General features: G+C 47.5%; 7 protein-coding genes across 7 annotated transcripts; 5 read left to right on the top strand and 2 right to left on the bottom strand.

Moving 5' to 3' along the window:
- Window positions 1-168: 168 nt before the first annotated feature.
- Window positions 169-1,253, bottom strand: pup2 (proteasome core particle subunit alpha 5; the record flags this gene model as incomplete). The annotated part of the gene is made up of 5 exons (XM_040831365.1): window positions 169-448; window positions 545-888; window positions 1,009-1,087; window positions 1,161-1,173; window positions 1,229-1,253. The coding sequence occupies 5 exons, from the start codon at window positions 1,251-1,253 to the stop codon at window positions 169-171; spliced, it is 741 nt and encodes a 246-aa protein (XP_040685877.1).
- Window positions 1,254-1,661: 408 nt separating this feature from the next.
- Window positions 1,662-4,497, top strand: ASPWEDRAFT_53885 (gamma-tubulin-complex subunit SPC97; the record flags this gene model as incomplete). Its single annotated transcript, XM_040837972.1, has 4 exons — window positions 1,662-2,028; window positions 2,102-4,089; window positions 4,145-4,362; window positions 4,416-4,497. 4 exons carry the CDS (start codon window positions 1,662-1,664, stop codon window positions 4,495-4,497), a joined length of 2,655 nt encoding a protein of 884 aa, XP_040685876.1.
- A 958-nt stretch (window positions 4,498-5,455) lies between these two features.
- Window positions 5,456-6,887, top strand: ASPWEDRAFT_654818 (uncharacterized protein). Its single transcript, XM_040838795.1, has 3 exons — window positions 5,456-5,967; window positions 6,031-6,238; window positions 6,319-6,887. The coding sequence occupies exons 1-3, from the start codon at window positions 5,617-5,619 to the stop codon at window positions 6,525-6,527; spliced, it is 768 nt and encodes a 255-aa protein (XP_040685875.1). The 5' UTR covers window positions 5,456-5,616; the 3' UTR covers window positions 6,528-6,887.
- A 2,360-nt stretch (window positions 6,888-9,247) lies between these two features.
- Window positions 9,248-10,657, top strand: ASPWEDRAFT_53883 (class I SAM-dependent methyltransferase; the record flags this gene model as incomplete). The annotated part of the gene is made up of 7 exons (XM_040837970.1): window positions 9,248-9,270; window positions 9,321-9,441; window positions 9,493-9,654; window positions 9,720-9,785; window positions 9,986-10,107; window positions 10,189-10,427; window positions 10,476-10,657. The coding sequence occupies 7 exons, from the start codon at window positions 9,248-9,250 to the stop codon at window positions 10,655-10,657; spliced, it is 915 nt and encodes a 304-aa protein (XP_040685874.1).
- Window positions 10,658-12,797: 2,140 nt separating this feature from the next.
- Window positions 12,798-14,021, top strand: ASPWEDRAFT_116918 (KRR1 small subunit processome component; the record flags this gene model as incomplete). Its single annotated transcript, XM_040828696.1, has 3 exons — window positions 12,798-12,857; window positions 12,920-13,192; window positions 13,263-14,021. 3 exons carry the CDS (start codon window positions 12,798-12,800, stop codon window positions 14,019-14,021), a joined length of 1,092 nt encoding a protein of 363 aa, XP_040685873.1.
- Window positions 14,022-14,811: 790 nt separating this feature from the next.
- On the top strand, window positions 14,812-16,377 carry ASPWEDRAFT_44265 (uncharacterized protein). Its single transcript, XM_040836219.1, has 6 exons — window positions 14,812-15,435; window positions 15,482-15,568; window positions 15,617-15,804; window positions 15,857-15,972; window positions 16,031-16,176; window positions 16,229-16,377. The coding sequence occupies exons 1-4, from the start codon at window positions 15,312-15,314 to the stop codon at window positions 15,902-15,904; spliced, it is 447 nt and encodes a 148-aa protein (XP_040685872.1). The 5' UTR covers window positions 14,812-15,311; the 3' UTR covers window positions 15,905-15,972; window positions 16,031-16,176; window positions 16,229-16,377.
- On the bottom strand, window positions 16,054-16,482 carry ASPWEDRAFT_53881 (putative quinol monooxygenase; the record flags this gene model as incomplete). The annotated part of the gene is made up of 3 exons (XM_040837969.1): window positions 16,054-16,173; window positions 16,226-16,253; window positions 16,301-16,482. The coding sequence occupies 3 exons, from the start codon at window positions 16,480-16,482 to the stop codon at window positions 16,054-16,056; spliced, it is 330 nt and encodes a 109-aa protein (XP_040685871.1).
- Between the last annotated feature and the right edge of the window lie 127 nt (window positions 16,483-16,609).

Genomic DNA, 16,609 nt, shown 5'->3' with positions numbered 1-16,609 from the left:
GGATAATCTAGGGGCCAAAAGGAAAAAGTTTTTGAGATTCTTAAACATTAGACAAAAGTCATCATTGTTTTCTATTTGCTCCTAGAATAGATACTAGCCCACACAGGACCCAATCATTCTATGTGAGATACCTGACCTGCTCATTCGTTCGTGCATTAATTTCTTCGTTTATTGATTGCCGCCAAGCTGTGCGACAGCTCTTCCCATCTCCTCGTCACCGTAGATACGGAAGCCCTTGTCCTTGGTCACGCTGGCCAGCTGGACGTTCTTGGCGTCCAGCTTCTCTTCCATAACCTGCTTAAGAGTCTTCAAAACTAGCGTCTCAGCCTCCCCCAGCGTCAAGGAGCGGTGGTATTCATTCTGCAGTTCCGCCTGCGCACCCTCACTTCCGGATCCGATGGCCTTGGCGTCGTATCTGTAGAAGGTACCCGAGGGTTCGGCGTGATACCTGTAGTCGCGGGAAATATATTAGTATAAATTCTTGTGGTTGATATCCAACTCCATAGAAAGGAGGGGTGAGACTAAGGGAAATCATCCAACGTACAGCTGAGGCCCGTCCTCATCAAACCCCGCAATCAACAAGGCAACACCAAAAGGTCTACTCATGACAGTCTCCTCATCATCGCCAGTCTCTCCGAAGCGCAGAGCCAAATCACAGATGGCCTGAGTGGTACTCTCGACTCGCAGGGGTTCGGCATAGTGGAAGGCATGGTTCTGGCACTCGACGCGGGCATGCTCAACGAGGTTTCGGGCATCTGCCTGCAGACCGGACATGGCACAGCCAATGTGCTGATCGATCTCGACGATCTTTTCCACGGAGGAAGCTTCAAGGAGAGTGGAAGTGACACGCTTCTCAACACCCAGGATGACACCTTCCGATGTTGCTACCTGAACAAGAGGTCAGAACAGCTACCCTTTCTTTAACTATAGCAATTCCTCCCAAATTTCTATGATAAAAATTCACAGAATTTCCCAACAGAAAGCATTATCAGAGATGTTCAAACGTACACCGATCGCTGTCGAACCTAGTTTGATAGCTTCAAGAGAGTATTCGACCTGGAACAAACGACCTTCGGGGGAGAAGGTGCTGTTGTGGATTCATCGTCAGAAACAGGGTATAACAAGTCGTATTACAAGGAAGTCATCGTAAGGATCCGTACTTGATTCCACGGTCTATCGAGAGAACTGTTAGATTGACTGCATCGGAGAGTGGTGTCATGAAGCTTACCATATTCCGATCGCGCGATGAACATGTTGATCTATCCGAAAAAGGCAATGAGGAAAAATAGAACGGCCAGATGCAAAAGGCAATAATCGTAAAGTGTAGCCGTCAGAGGGGAGGGGAAGTGGAGATGGATTAAGAGTTGTTCTGGTGGGAGCTTGAGGTGAAGCTCCGTCTACGCAAGTCCGCTGAATGCCTGGCGGAGAGACCGCGCTACTGCCAGACCACGGCCTCAGGCAACAAGGCAACATACTCCGTCACTTCCCTGTGGTTCTCGGGACGTGCTGTAGATGCTTTCCTCCCGACGTGTCGCCGTCGCCCAATTGCTGCCTTTGGTCTTGTTTTTTTATTGTTGTATTCTTTTACTACTTTGTTAGAGATATCAGTATCCCAGTCATATACTGGATGACTCATCCTGCGCTGTTTTCTTCGCGGGATTATGTCCGTCAATGACCGTCGCGCCAGTTACATGAGCGCACCACGACCCCGCGTTGCATCGAGTCGCGCCGGCGATGCTGAGAAGGCAGCTCTACGTAACGGAGCATCCCCTTTGCAACCCGACAATATGGACCAGCTTCGCGGTAGTACGTCGAGCCAGAAGAGCAAAGTGCCCCGAGAGCAGAATCCTACGAGCGAAAAGCGTCCAGTAAACACAAGGGAGAAGGGCCAGATTCGGTCTAGGAATCCAGTGAAGGAAGCAGCCGGTGCAGGAAACAGAAGCGATTGGGAGAGGAGCCGGTCCAAGAGGGCTAGTCAGACAGAAGGCAGTCCCAATGTCCGGAAGAAGGAAAAGGAACCTGCGGAGCGTTAGTGATCACATCGTCTACGGATTTGTTGTGGCCCAGTTGCTAACCATAGTAAACTTTGCTTTCTATACAGTGCCATGGAATCCGCAAGTATCATTGATTCCTCACTCCACGGCGCCCTTGGCCTGTCGCGTGTCGGTACCTCCCCTGGCCTCAGCAACGCCGCAATCGCTGCACCCCAAATCGCTTCGCGAGCTTTCCGCAGACGCGCAAGAGGCGGCTATACTGGAGGATCTACTATTCGTCTTCATGGGATTTGAAGGACAATATATTCAATACCACAGCTCTTATGACCCATCCGTGGAGAAAGATCGTTTAACCGGCCCCATTTTTCAGCTGGCACCAGGATTGGACCCAACTCTGAGGGATTTAACCATGTCTATGCTGAAGATGGCAACACACTATAGCGCGCTAGAGGCCTTTGTGGAAATACAGAGTCGCGCGGAGTATGGCGCAGTTAGCCATGCCCTGTGTGCCGTCATCCGGAAGCTGCTAAAGGACTATTTGATCCTCATCGCCCAACTCGAGAATCAGCTGCTGCACAACCCCACATTCACACTCCATGTTCTTCACCTACACACCATGCCTACGGGGCAATGCTTAGCCCAGCTTTATTCTCTCGGCCAAGAGCTCCTCCGGCGTAATGGGCTTCTAGACCAAGATCTTGACGAATCTATTGACGATTTCGACGATGTGGATAATATTCTTGAACAGCTTAAAGAAGGTGGAGACCTGGTTCCTGGAGCTATGTCAAGCAAGAGGATATGCAAGGGAGGAAACGTTCTTCGACTACTCACTGAACGGTTAGCGACATTTTCGGGTGACCCAACCACCAAGACCTTGCTAGAGACTCTGCTACGTGAAGCCAGCCGCCCCTATATGACTATGCTTAACGAATGGTTACATCACGGAGGCATTAAGGACCCTCATGCGGAATTCCTGGTGAAGGAGCAGAAATGGATCAAGCGGGAGAAGCTTGAAGAGGACTACACAGACGAATACTGGGAGAAGCGATATACGATTCGAGACAACGAGGTTCCTCCGCAGCTAGACAGTGTGAAAGACAAGGTTCTGTTGGCTGGAAAATATCTCAACGTGGTTCGTGAATGTGGCGGGGTGGATATCAGTAAAGCAGTCAAAGATGTCCCCAAAACCCTTGATGATCCTCGGTTTTTGGATAACGTGAACGGGGCCTACACCTATGCCAATGCGTCGTTACTAAACCTTCTCTTGACAAAGAACTCTTTAACCACACGTTTCCGCTCTCTCAAGCATTACTTTTTCCTCGACCGCTCCGACTTCTTTTCTTACTTCCTCGAACTCGGTGCATCGGAGCTGCGCAAGCCAGCGAAGAGTGTCAACGAAAACAAACTTCAATCACTTCTTGATCTAGTGTTACGTCATCCAGGAAGTATTGCAGCGCAAGATCCGTTCAAGGAAGATGTGAAGGTGCGAATGAATAAAATTGGACTCACAAAGTGGTTGATGCAAGTCGTGAGCGTCTCAGGTATCGATCAAGACAATCCAGAAGCAGCGATTGAGAGATATCAAGTGCCCACGACGCAGGGTGCGGAGGATGATAAGGACATTGTTGGGTTTGATGCTCTCGAGCTGGATTACTCGGTTCCCTTTCCTCTTTCTCTCGTTATTAGCCGAAAGACTGTTCTTCGGTATCAACTTATCTTCCGCCATCTTCTGTCCCTTCGACACCTGGAGGGATTGTTGGTTACTTCTTGGCTGGATCAGACCAAGGTTCTCAGTTGGCGAAACAAATCGTCTGACCGAAGACTGGAGATGTGGAAGAGGCGAGCGTGGAATCTTCGTTCGAAAATGCTTGTGTTTGTTCAGCAGCTTTTGTACTTCTGCACAGCCGAGGTCATTGAGCCCAACTGGCAGAATCTGATGGGCAGGGTAAACGGCACTGATGCGGATGGGTCGGAGGTGACCGTGAATGGTACTAAACAAGTCAACAGAACTGTCGATGAGCTGATGCAGGACCATGTTGATTTCTTGGACACATGCCTCAAAGAGTGTATGTTGACTCAGGCGAAACTATTAAAGGTTCGTTACCATTATGGCTTGCTGCATCAGAAGAGTACTAACTATTGGACTGTAGATACACTCTAAGCTGATGACTTGCTGCACTATGTTCGCATCTTGGACGGCTGCCTCTTTAGCACGAGCTTTGGCTACGGCCGACCCAGAACTATCTGGTGGTAAAGCCTCTAGCTCGGAGACAAGAGGTTATGACCCGTCGCGAATTGGTAAGCTAGAGGACACACTGAAAAGATATGAAGATCATTTCAGCCGCCATTTGCGGATCTTGATGGACAGGTAAGTACTTCGGTCATTTTGACGCTCACAGGTGACACTGACTTTGTGGTTAGTCTAAACTATTTTGCTGCGACGGAGAGTGTCGTTTTGCTTAAACTTGCCCATGCGTTGAGTTCGATCAGCAAAGAAGACTGATCTCCTGCACTTGAACGTGTACTGTCACTTGGTTAAGTTGGTGACTTCTGGGCTGCTTCCTGAAGCCGGTCGAATTACTCGGTACGATAAATTGTCGACACAATGGACCGCGATGGCTGAAGGCAATGTCAGCCATACTCTCTAATAAGCAGCATGGTATCTGAATTATGAAATCTACCTGCCTTGCATATACCCTGAGCTGGAATTATACTCCACAGCTTCAACCACTTGGATCCTTAAGGATCCGCAACAGTCACTACTTCTGATCTGTCTCGCTCACGTACCCGATTCCTCCGTTGCTTATGGAGTAGCTCTTCGATCCCCACAACTTGGATCAGCAACTGAACTGACTGCCTGAGACACCATTCCTAGGTTTGGGGTGAACTGGGTAGATCTATTTAATTGATCCCCCACCTGGAGATTTTTATACGACTGAGCATGGATGGCTACAGAGATGAAGTGATGTTATTTTTATCTACGGATTTCGAATACCCCGGCGTGAATCATGGAGGAATGCTTTTGTATCCCGTTTTGAAGTGAACTGTTGATGATTCCCAATTCATCATTTCCAAAGAGTGCCCTCATAGACGCATCTAAAAATAAGTTCTTTACAATACTTACAAGAATTCTCGCCATTGTCTTCTAGATAAAGAGTCATGACCAGAACCGGTGCCCGATGAATCATTATGATCCTGTAATAATCCACGACAAATGTCCAGGCAGATGCAATAATCAGAACTGTTGGCCCCCAAAAACATGCATAGCCTTGTCATCAATATCTCTGCAGCTGCGATGGCAGTCTCCCATTCGTGGTCTTACAATCCCATCATTCGGGGATCTCACGATCTCCGAATCGGATATCCGAATGGGGTAATCGCTCGGACTTAGGTAGTTTACGTCCGACGCAACATATAGAGAATCAATCATATTTAAGCTTGTAGATATCGTTGAGTTAGATGTTCATCAGATTCAAATATTTACTTCGCTACTCGATCTATATAAGGGTTTCTACACATCTAGCTTTTTCTATCCTCTCAATTGATTTTAACTGCAACCATCAGGGCGGACCGTGTGCTCTCCTTGATCCCCCAAGCACAAGATGCTCTATCAAGAATCAGTATGAGCGTTCAGAATTGGCAACATGGACGGTTGGCCATCTCTACGATCGCAGCCACTGTGTTGGCTTTCGTGATCCCCGTCGCATACCGCGACTACCGCATCTTCGTATCCTATGGACCAAACGGGGTGCCAAACAATCTGTTCGGGTGGATTGTAGCGGGAGTATTGTTGCGTCCATTCGGGAGAGAAATGTTTGGCACAGGTCCGTATGAACACAAGATTCACACTGGCGAGGATAAGAGTTTTCTGCCATCGGGAGTGCCTTTAAGGCAGGGAGGCCGACCTGTTGTTGGGCCGCATGTTATACCCCAAAGACAGCTGAGCCAAACTATCGATAAGGGTCTCAAAGAGGTATGCGCCACCTTCGCCAGAGAGCGATTGTTTCTAAGCGGCATGTCCTAACAATCAGTATAGGGGCTTATGAAGGAGTTCCAGGCTTTTGCCTCTCGGAATTTACACCTCGTCAAGATGTCTCCATCCCGACTTGAAAAGCAGACACCTGCCCTTTTTGTGACGGATAATGTCTCCGGGACATCAATGTCCAAGTCGATGGATAGCGAGATCTCACACATCCACGGCACAAGTGATTATTCCGTTCATATGGTATTGTCACCGGCTGATTGTAAGATCATCCCGCCAAGTTTTGTTTTCAACTTCTGCAGTTTTCAAAATCAGTGTTACTCACATCGCTATGAACTCTAGGCAAAAAGGTATTTGAGTCTGAATGGGGACAACGGCACGCCCTGTGTGGCTGCTCCATTACTCGATATATCACCAAAGGAAAGGTTCTCCGTTTGCCAGAGGAGTTCGTATTTATCTATGCGCCGCGGAATGAGGAGGAAATCCAAATTGTGATGCAACTTGTTACGGCAAGCGTCAAGTATATGACTGGCTCGGATGAAGTGAGGTGAATGTGGGTCAGAGTATGAAAATGATTAATGACTACTATCATGTTAATAATAGGATTTGCCAACTTCAGATCATTTCGCTGTCAAAGTGGCCGTAGCAGTTGTTCTTGGCAGGAGAAGGCTAACACCGCATTGCGCATAGTTGGAATGAAATATTTGATTTGATCCACATTTCTTCACGGACATACCCTATTTGAGCCCCTGTACTTTTTGGGATCATAGGGGCAAAGCTTGAAATTTATCGGGAATCGATACATGGCCCAACGCAGACTGCCCTGAAAATTCCGCGTAGGATAGACTGGTTGTCATCAGGCCACTGTTGCATCGTGATTATCGAATAGGCACCATTCCTTTACCAACACGAGTTCGAGCGACCGAAAGAGCAAAGTAACCCACATCAGTCGCATGATTAGCCTTGGTCCGTCATCAACGGTGTCAAATTCTGGCAGTTCTGATAGTTTGATTCTTGAAATTGGTTCCCAACGCAATCAGTTAGCGAGCTAGAGAATCCTCGTGGGCCGGCACTAACGGGCCCAACCGCCGTAGCCCCCGAATTTTGAGCTCACCGTTCGTTCCCGCGCATGAACCATGGCGCTGGGTTCGCAACCAACCCGCCCCAATGCACTCTCAACCTGTGCGGGCCGTCGTGATTCCTCTTATCCTGACAAACGACCCGACGGCTTGGACGCTGTCAATTTTGGGCCCCATCCGGTCATCCCGACATGCATGAACTTCATGCACGCATTGAGAAGCCAACTAGAAGAAAGGGCTTGCAAAAGTACCGCACATTGAAGCTGGTCATCATGATATTGCAGCACAATGGTCATGTCAATGGCCATGAAGAGAATGCCGCTTGTTTTGCACCCACTTTTTCTGCGTCTTCCTTCGCCTATTCAAGCGTCGAGTCGCAATCTCCAGAGGTAGCACAAACCCCATGCAATGCCCACAAAAATGTTGCATTTTCTTCTAGCAGTGGAGCATCGGATGAGTAGATAGCCTGGCTATACTCTGTGACTTTTTACCTGGGTCTTTCGGAATCAATCCACAATCAAGGTCTCGGCCGTAATCCCTTGTAATAGCCAAATAATAAGTACCATGAAAACGAAGTGGTCCGTTCTCGAAGGGTTTGAAGGCCGAAAACGGACGCTTGCCACCCATCCCGATCATGACACACTCCAAGGGGCTTGCAGTGCCATTGTTTCAAACTGCAGAAGGAGCGGTGAGGAAAGTGAAGAAATCACCCCCAGTGCTCCACAGACACAGAAATTTTGACGGCGCTCCTCGAGAATTCTATACTGCGCCTTGTGCATTGCTGATCCCTGACCCGTCTTCAAAGAATCAAGTTGCCTTCTCTCCCCACTCAAGCCAAGCGATGTTGCTATAATTTATTATTCATTTCCTCGGTTCTTTGCTAGCTGAATGTGCCCCTTAAATGGAAAGAAAGCGGACACGATAAATGATGGGATGCAATATGGCTTCAATAATGAAGAACACTTCGTATGGCACCTGGTATCAGGCCGGCTTTAATTTCAGCCAATTTCTTAGTTATATATTTTTTTTCAGAATCCTTTGCGTCCCTTTCGTATTCGTAGTTCATTCCTGTATTGTTAATTTAACATGGTGGTTTCTCGCTGACCCTTCTCTCCCTTCCCCCTTCTCAATCATTATTGTTTCTGTCAATGCCGGCTGGTGCGATTTAATTCCCCTGACTTATGATTATTACATCACTTCGTATTCTGTATTTCGATGTTTCTTTGTCAGTATTTTCCTGCTTCGAGTTCGTGGCTGTGTAATGTCCTGGTCTTGACATTCTCGGGCCAACAACATTGTCTGGCCTGTAAGAAAGATGAAGCTTAGTGTCCCGTAAACACAGCGTAAGCATATTCAAAGCAACACAAAAACCAAGCTTACTCCAAATCAACACGAAGAAGCCATTTGCATCATAAATTGCATTCAATGCGCTAGATTGAATCAAGTCTCGGCGTCATGTAAAAACCTTTTGCCTCCCAAGATTTCTCAGTTCGATAGTGGAACCAATGCTGGATAATCAGTCATAACCAACCCAAATACTCAATCACGTTGGTATCGGCGAGCCCTCGGATTGCCGCCTCGGCACCCACCCCTCCTTTTGCTGTGGGCGTCCCTGGCTGTAAGAGCCCAATGGGCATTGTAGTGAAGGTTAGGAGGAAGAAGCCACGGAACACTTCACACAAAATATATGGGAAGCTTGCTTCGTTGGCACATAACAAGAGAATGCCCTGAGGAAGGATTGCTGCTGATCCTATTTTATCTTTCAGCAGACATGTTGGTTGTTTAAACCTCACTGCTCATGATTCGCTTTTTGCGCTCTGAAGTAAAACAACCTAAATGTTTGCAGTCCCGGCATTGGGCTGAGCGGATAGGTTAAGTGAGTGGATTTTCCCACCGTCCGTACATTTTAGTACGACGTCGAGTCCCGCATAGTACTTCCTCATATCACGATTGAAGATATCCGAACAGTATCTGTGTCTGAGAGTATCTTTGATACTGAGGAATTTCTCGTATCCCTTTGACCGCTTCACTTGGGAGGAAGGACTGCACATTGCCCGTTGTCTACCGTCGCAATAACAGAACGCGCTTTCCGATTATGAAGTCTCCTTGCCACCCCTCTTCCGATTTCTGAGCTCAATACGCACAGAGACACCGTGGGTTGAAAAAAGCACCATCAAAGCACTAGGATAACAATGACGTACCACGCCTTGCGCCGGTGACGATGCTAGGCATGAGAAGACTGACATTTCGCGTTTGACCTTCAAGGGACCCGGACACACAAACGGTAGAACTGGACGATGAATATCTCGATACGATAAGTTTTCAAGGTCGCGAGTATCAGAAGTACTCAGTCAATCACCGCATATCCTTTGGGCCTGTGGATGATGTGAGGCACCGAAAACCGGGCTATTGTATCGATTCTGACGGTCGTTCTTAGGAAGAAGCAGATCGTCTCGAGCTGCAGCATCGTGTTTTTCAGAAGGTTTTCGACAATCGACTAATATTCCCACCTATCCGAGAACCTCAAAGAGTTTTGGATTGCGGGTATGGTGCTGGTACATGGGCTATTGAAGTTGCTGAGCAGTACCCAGACTGCGAGGTGAACGCCTGATGATCGACCACATTGTTCTCTTCCAGAGTCGCTAACAGGCAGCTACTTCAAAGGTAATCGGTATCGATATATCACCACATATGAAGCCTGATGATACACCGGAAAATTTGTGGCTGCAGGTGAGTGTGCCATGCACTGATCTCGGAATTTTCTACCGTTTCCGCAAGCCTGCATAGAAGGCTCAACACATTCATCCGCCTAGTCCCTTTTGGAAATTTGAAGACTCCAGTGGGATAATATTCATCGGAATTTTGAATGGACTGGAGAGTTGTTGAAGACATTTGTTTGAAACAGCTGTTACTAATGCACATTTGTATAGGTTGATGATTTGAACCGACCGTTCACCTTCCCTTCCAATTATTTCGAATTCGTTCACTCGCGGCTCCTGTCAACAGGCCTAAATCGATCCAGGTGGCCAGGCTATATTCGAGATATTAAAAGGTGTGGTTTTCAATACCCTTGGATAATGTGTATGGGGAGCAAAATCCGATGACTGCCGTGCTGACCCCTGAGATGGTATAGGGTTTTGAAGCCAGGAGGCTGGGTACAATTAGTTGAGCTGTACTTCAATGTTCAATCGGACAATGGTTCGATCACCGAACAGCATGCCTTGAGACAATGGAGCACACGATTTATGGGCGCCTTCCAGGACAGTAAAGACCTTCGTGTGGTGACACGACTGAGAGATCTTTTGATGGCAGCTGGGCTAGTCGAGGTGGATGTGAAAATGATCCCACTCCCTCTTTGCCCATGGTCTAATGGTAAGCCAGGCACTCCTAACCGTGAATATTCTCTTGACATGGAACCAGACCCGAGGATGCGTGATATTGGCTTGGCCAACCGCGAAAACATCCAACAGCTTCTTCCAGCTCTTGGGCTCTACCCGCTTACCCAGCGTCTGCACATGCCCCATGAGCAGTTCAAGGATTTGACGGATAGAGCTCGACGAGAGGCAAACACGCCTGGTCTTAAGGCGTATTTTCCCTTGTAGGTGACCAATCTTCTACAGAAGCCATCGATAATCTGACATGACAGGTATGTTTGCATTGGTCGAAAGCCCTAGAATGTGAGCCGGGGCACGTGGCTTGATATTCCATAGCCAAATGGGTTGTTTAGGCCCTGAACGCAGAGGCTCCGTTCTCCAGTAACTTTGGCTCGAGATGAGCTCGCATTTCAGACATATTTCCCTATCAGCAGATTAGATTCTTTATGATTTCGATGGTTGATTTGCGAATCAAATCAGCAGTGACCAGCCAATGATGTGTGCTTTTCTTTCTTCCCTTTTTTATTTTCATTTCTTTTTTGTGTTCCCTTGCAAAGGACCATGTCATCAAGTCTTGTCCATCCTGCCATGAAGTTAAACGCTGTAGTGCCGTCCACAACTTGGAGTGCGCAGAAGGCCCCGAGGCCGCATAGGTGCCACCCCAAATATCCGCAATGGACGAGGCCACAGGAAACCAACTTGCTGGGGTAGAGGGTCGTGGATAGCGAGAAAAAGCATTTGGCTAACCAATGTCGGCATGTTGTAGGCGAAGCTGTTGTGCTTGACTCGAAATACCAAGCAACATGCATGACCTGGTCAAAATTTACTCGATGCACATGCTCTGCCCGCCGCTTGCTACGTGGTGGGGGTTAGGTGAAACCACATCTCCAAGTAGCAGTCTTATCCATCACATCCATGTTTTCCTGGACTAACGCTGTCAACACCAATTATTTAAGGTTGCTCATAGACGATCGGCAGTGGGCTCGTGGGTCATGGTTCGGGCGCAGCAAGATAGCAAGATCGCTAATTGGAAGGAGGGAAGCTTGAGGGCTGAGGCCAATAAACAAAGCTCATAGATAGACACTAAGGCCGCCCAAGCCGTTGAAGGTAGATCACGGAAATCGGGACGATATTCTGAACACACAACATATCTGTTGATGATGAACCAAGCCAGATTCGACAGGCTATCGATGTCAGAAGAGGCCAGCAAACGATGAGAAAAAAAGAGGCGAGGACGACGAAGGGGCAACGACCGTCTCTCGTCACGGGCCCGGAACCAGACTGACGGGTCAGGTTGAACCTTAACGGGGAAACAACACCAAAACCACTGTCTGCCGGGCACAGAATCGCGTCTCTTTCGCCACCATATTTGGGTTTTCTATGACGAGACCTGCTATGGCGTCTCTAGTTATGCGGTAAGCTGTTCCAATGAATATGACAGCTGACCCAGATCCAGGCTGTTGGGTCGATTCGATAGCGTTCAATCTGCCCTCGCGAGTCATGGTCCGTTGACACATCAGCCCAGCCGAATCAGGGAAGGACTTGCACCCAGATTTAAACTACAAATACGAATCAGAGAGTCTATATCTTTCTGTCATACAGTTTACATATCTTGGGCTTCGATCTCGTCATGATAAGGTGCTATCGTTGCGGTGAGGGAGCGTGTTCGACAGCGACTGTCTTTCTACGGGTTGATAGCTACATGGTGCGCCATAACCATTATCGCGGGTCAGCATTCGGGGTTCGGTCATATTTGACACAAATAATGATGCAGAATTGGAGTTGGCAGTCCTTCGTGATCTGATCTGATTCCCACCTCTCTTGCCACCAGGCGCTCCCGAAGAAAGACAGCACCCTACGTATTCTTGGTAGCTGCATTGGAGGTGCCTGCATTTTCTAACATATCACTGACAAAACAAGCCTACAAAGTGCACAATGAAGCATAATCTCAGGCCCTATTTGCAAGAAACATTAACTTCTGGTTGTTGTCATGGGATACGGTGTAACCGGGCGCATTTTGCTAGACTCGTATAGCTTCCCCTTTTCGGCGATGCTTTAGCCATTCCAAATAGTGTGTAGCATAATGAAAAATGAGAGAAATGGCTGGTGATATCTTAAGCTCGAAGCTGTCAACGAGACACGTTGAAATGACATCGAATAGACGCTCAACCTTCATCGATCGGGCGCTTGGGCGCTTATGGCGCAAAGAGGAGTGGTGCCTTATTGTGGCCTGGATATTCAGGCCCTAGTGTAACCGGATTGGGTAAGGCCGCCCGGGCGGGGAAAAAAAGTTGCTTCAACAACAATTATCGATTCAATCCAGACTGTTTCTGCTCCAGAAGCACTGACTTACACGGCAACGCCCAAGATGCCTTCCACATATAAGAAGGACAAGCCCTGGGATACGGACGACATTAACAAATGGGAGGTGAGTTGTGAGAGAGGAGAAAATAATCGTACGTTGTGTGTCTAACTGCAAATCTGCGATAGGTCGAACCGTTCAAGCCCGATCATAATATCGCTGGAAGTTTCGCAGAGGAGTCTTCCTTTGCGACTCTCTTCCCTAAATACCGTGAACAGTACCTGAAGGAGGCCTGGCCTGTGGTTACAAGAGCGCTAGAAAAGCATGGAATCGCCTGTACTCTTGACTTGGTCGAGGGTAGCATGACGGTCAAGACCACTAGAAAAACTTTCGACCCTGCCGCTATTCTCAAGGCCCGTGATCTGATCAAATTGCTTTCCAGAAGTGTGCCTGTCCAACAGGTGGGATTCATCGTTTCCGATTCTATCTGGCAATTCACTAATGTTTGTTTTTTTTTTTTTTTTTTTCTAGGCCCTCAAAATCCTTGAAGACGATGTCGCATGCGATGTTATCAAGATCCGCAACCAAGTTCGCAACAAGGACCGTTTCGTGAAGCGTCGTCAGCGTATCCTCGGACCATCGGGCTCTACACTGAAAGCCCTTGAGCTCTTGACAAGCACCTACATCCTCGTTCAGGGTAATACGGTCGCCGCCATGGGACCTTACAAGGGACTGAAGGAGGTTCGCCGAATTATCAATGATTGCATGGCCAACATTCATCCGATCTACCATATTAAAGAGCTCATGATCAAGCGGGAGCTTGCCAAGGACCCTACGCTGGCGACCGAATCGTGGGATCGATTCTTGCCCAACTTCAAGAAGCGCACTCTTTCGAAGCGTCACACACCTTTCAAGGTCACCGACAAGACCAAGAAGGTTTACACTCCTTTCCCTCCGGCACCGGAGAAGAGCAAGGTGGACCTGCAGATCGAGTCGGGCGAGTACTTCTTGTCCAAGGAGGCTAAGGACCGCGCCCAGAAGGAAGAGGTCATGGAGCGACAGCGCCAGAAGCGCGAGGAGAAGATGAAGGAGCGCGAAAAGGCCTTTGTGGCACCCGAGGATCTGGAGGCTGCCGAAAAGGAGAAGAAGGAAAAGAAGGAGAAGAAAGAAAAGAAGAAGCGCAAGCGCGAGGCCGAGGCCGAGGCCGACGTCGACACTTCGGAAAAGAAGGAAAAGAAGAAGAAGAAGAAGAGCAAGAAGGAGAGTGCAGCTTCGGACGACGAGGCTTGATCACGTCATGTATGTTCGGTTGCTTCTCGTTTTTATATCCGGTCACTTTTTCTGTTATCCTTTCCAGAGACAAGGCGCCTACGGCATATTTAGCATGGGTTGGAGTTGTATTTTCCTGTTATATTCTATGTATGCTATGAAAGAAAAAAGCTGTGTTTATTTGTCCATGTGTATACAGTATCAAATACCATTTTATATCGTCTGACATCCTACAGGAGTTACTCGTCATGTATCACCTACGCGGCATGGCATACGCGTCCGCAACAAGTCTAGCAGTTTGCATATGCTGCAACCGACTTTGACATCGGCTGTCGATGGACATGTAATCAGATATACCCAGTGCATATCAAAAGTATATCCATTGTCATACTGTGCGATCATCTTAATATCACTGATGCCTGCGCTCGAGCTCTTCCACCGCGAGCAAGACAAAAAGTATGGTGAACTGTATTTATATCGGCGAATTCAGCAGCGATTCCATAGATAAAACCCTAAAAACTCAGCTGATATCTGCACAGTTTGAAGTTTGTTTCTGTAAGAACGCGTGTCTGTGACAGTTGGGATGGTGATGTTGGAGAATAATTCGTAGATGCATTCAACTTTGACTTGTGAAAAAAAGCGACATTCACTAGATGCTTCGCATCTCAAATGAATATGATTAATTCATGTTCGTTGACGCGTTTTGTTGATAATTTTGTTGTGACACGAAGGACTTGCATCCTGCCTGGTTACATCATGTCGGAATAGCTTCAGCCTTCTCAACCTGCCAAGTGATCGTCATTAGCTTGCGGGGTGTGATGAACATGCCCAATGTGGAGGTGGAGATGGACATTTTATGCCTACTGTTCAGAAACCAACAACAAGTCTCATGAAAGACAGATAGATATCACCTATCTCAGGAAGCCATCCCGAATCCACAGCAGCCACTGGCAACAATAACAACAACAACCATGGTAACAGCCCAGCCAACATGACGACAAGCAACAACGGCAAATCCCAACATTTGAGCGGTTTTGGCTTCGGCCCAAAGCCAAGAAAATAGAAAAAACAGCTATGACTGCAAGAACCGGTTCTGGTCGGAGGTTTTTGGATGCTGATCATTTGGGAGAGGATGGCTGCGGGGTGGGTGCAAGGGATCGACAAAGGTGAGGGTTATAAGAAGTCTCCAGCAGCCTCTTTTTGGGTGGGAAATACATCAACAGCTTTTCTTCTCGGCTATTAATTAATCACCTGCTTGGATTTAATATATCTCTTAATATAATTCTACTTTGGCTCGGAACGGGATTGATCATGAAGCTTTTCCAGACAGTCATCTTTACCCTCTCCGTCGTGGGACTTGCCACTGCTGTTCCCACTCACAGCACGCTCTTCAGAAGAACTATTTCTGATGTTCCCAGTCTTGGTGTTGACTGCGGTATGTTAATCTCATTTATATCAATATAGATACTAATGTATTATAGGAGGACAACGCTTCAACCAAACCCAGATTCAAACCGCTGCCCAACGGGGCGTATACGACACTACCGGTCCAGACGGACCACAGCCAGGTATGCGTCTACTCACAGAGAAATTGACCTCATATTAATATTATATAGCGGGCTATCCCCAAGAATTCGACAACAAGGAGCACCTCGACTTTCCCAACTGTGATAAGGACCTGATTGAATTCCCTATCCTGGCCAACGGGAAGGTATTCGGTGGTGGAAAGCCCAGGAAATATCGCGTTGTCTACCAGACGACTAGCAAGGACGATGCCAAATACTGTGGACTGATGTTTCATCGGGTATGTGATTCGAATACGATGCTGTGGATGATGATGATGCTGACGAGAGCAGACTGCGAATGCAACCACCTATACCAAGTGCCATGATATCAAGAAATGAAGTGAGGTAGGAGTTATCAAATGATGGATGGACTGATTCATTGAACAATTGATTTATTGGTATATATCCTGTTGTATGCACGTTAGGATGTTTATATAATGACAAATTGGATGATCTTGCTCTTACTATATATAGTCCACAAAGCCTTTCTATTTACCCATTGTGTATTGAAGCCCAACACGGTTGAGAACCTTGACCTCTCGTGGTTTGATAAACATCGGAGTCGTTGTAGCGAAATAATCCTCGTAGTACGGCTTGGTGAGTTGGTTCTTGTTTCACAGTCAGCATCCAACACAACACAGCATACATGGCGCAGCATACCTTTAGCAACCATTCCGTTGACTCTGTCCTAGTATAGTATCAGCAACATTCATACCAAAGTAAGGTGGTACAAGCCAGTTCTCAACCCATGACAGCGTCCCAGGCTCTTCGGGGGACTGGTAGACCTCGAAAAAGGTACATTCTGGCTCGGCAATGACCTTGTTATACACGGGCATAAATGATTCCCAGAACTTCGGGAGGTCTTCTGGCTTGATGAAGATCGTGACTTGAAGGGAGATGCCATGAGAGGAGTCCATGATGAGTGAGTTGCAGATGATGATGTTCGAGGAGGACGATGTGGTTGATATATGGAGATGACTTCATGCTTACTAGTGCTGACAAGGATGTCGTTAGCATGAAATCGCATGCAATGATTGGTAATCT

The sequence above is a fragment of the Aspergillus wentii genome, assembly GCF_001890725.1.
Source record: "Aspergillus wentii DTO 134E9 unplaced genomic scaffold ASPWEscaffold_7, whole genome shotgun sequence".
Lineage (NCBI taxonomy): Eukaryota > Fungi > Ascomycota > Eurotiomycetes > Eurotiales > Aspergillaceae > Aspergillus > Aspergillus wentii.
Note: the sequence above shows the minus strand (reverse complement) of the source record. Positions and strands in the feature narration are given on the sequence as shown.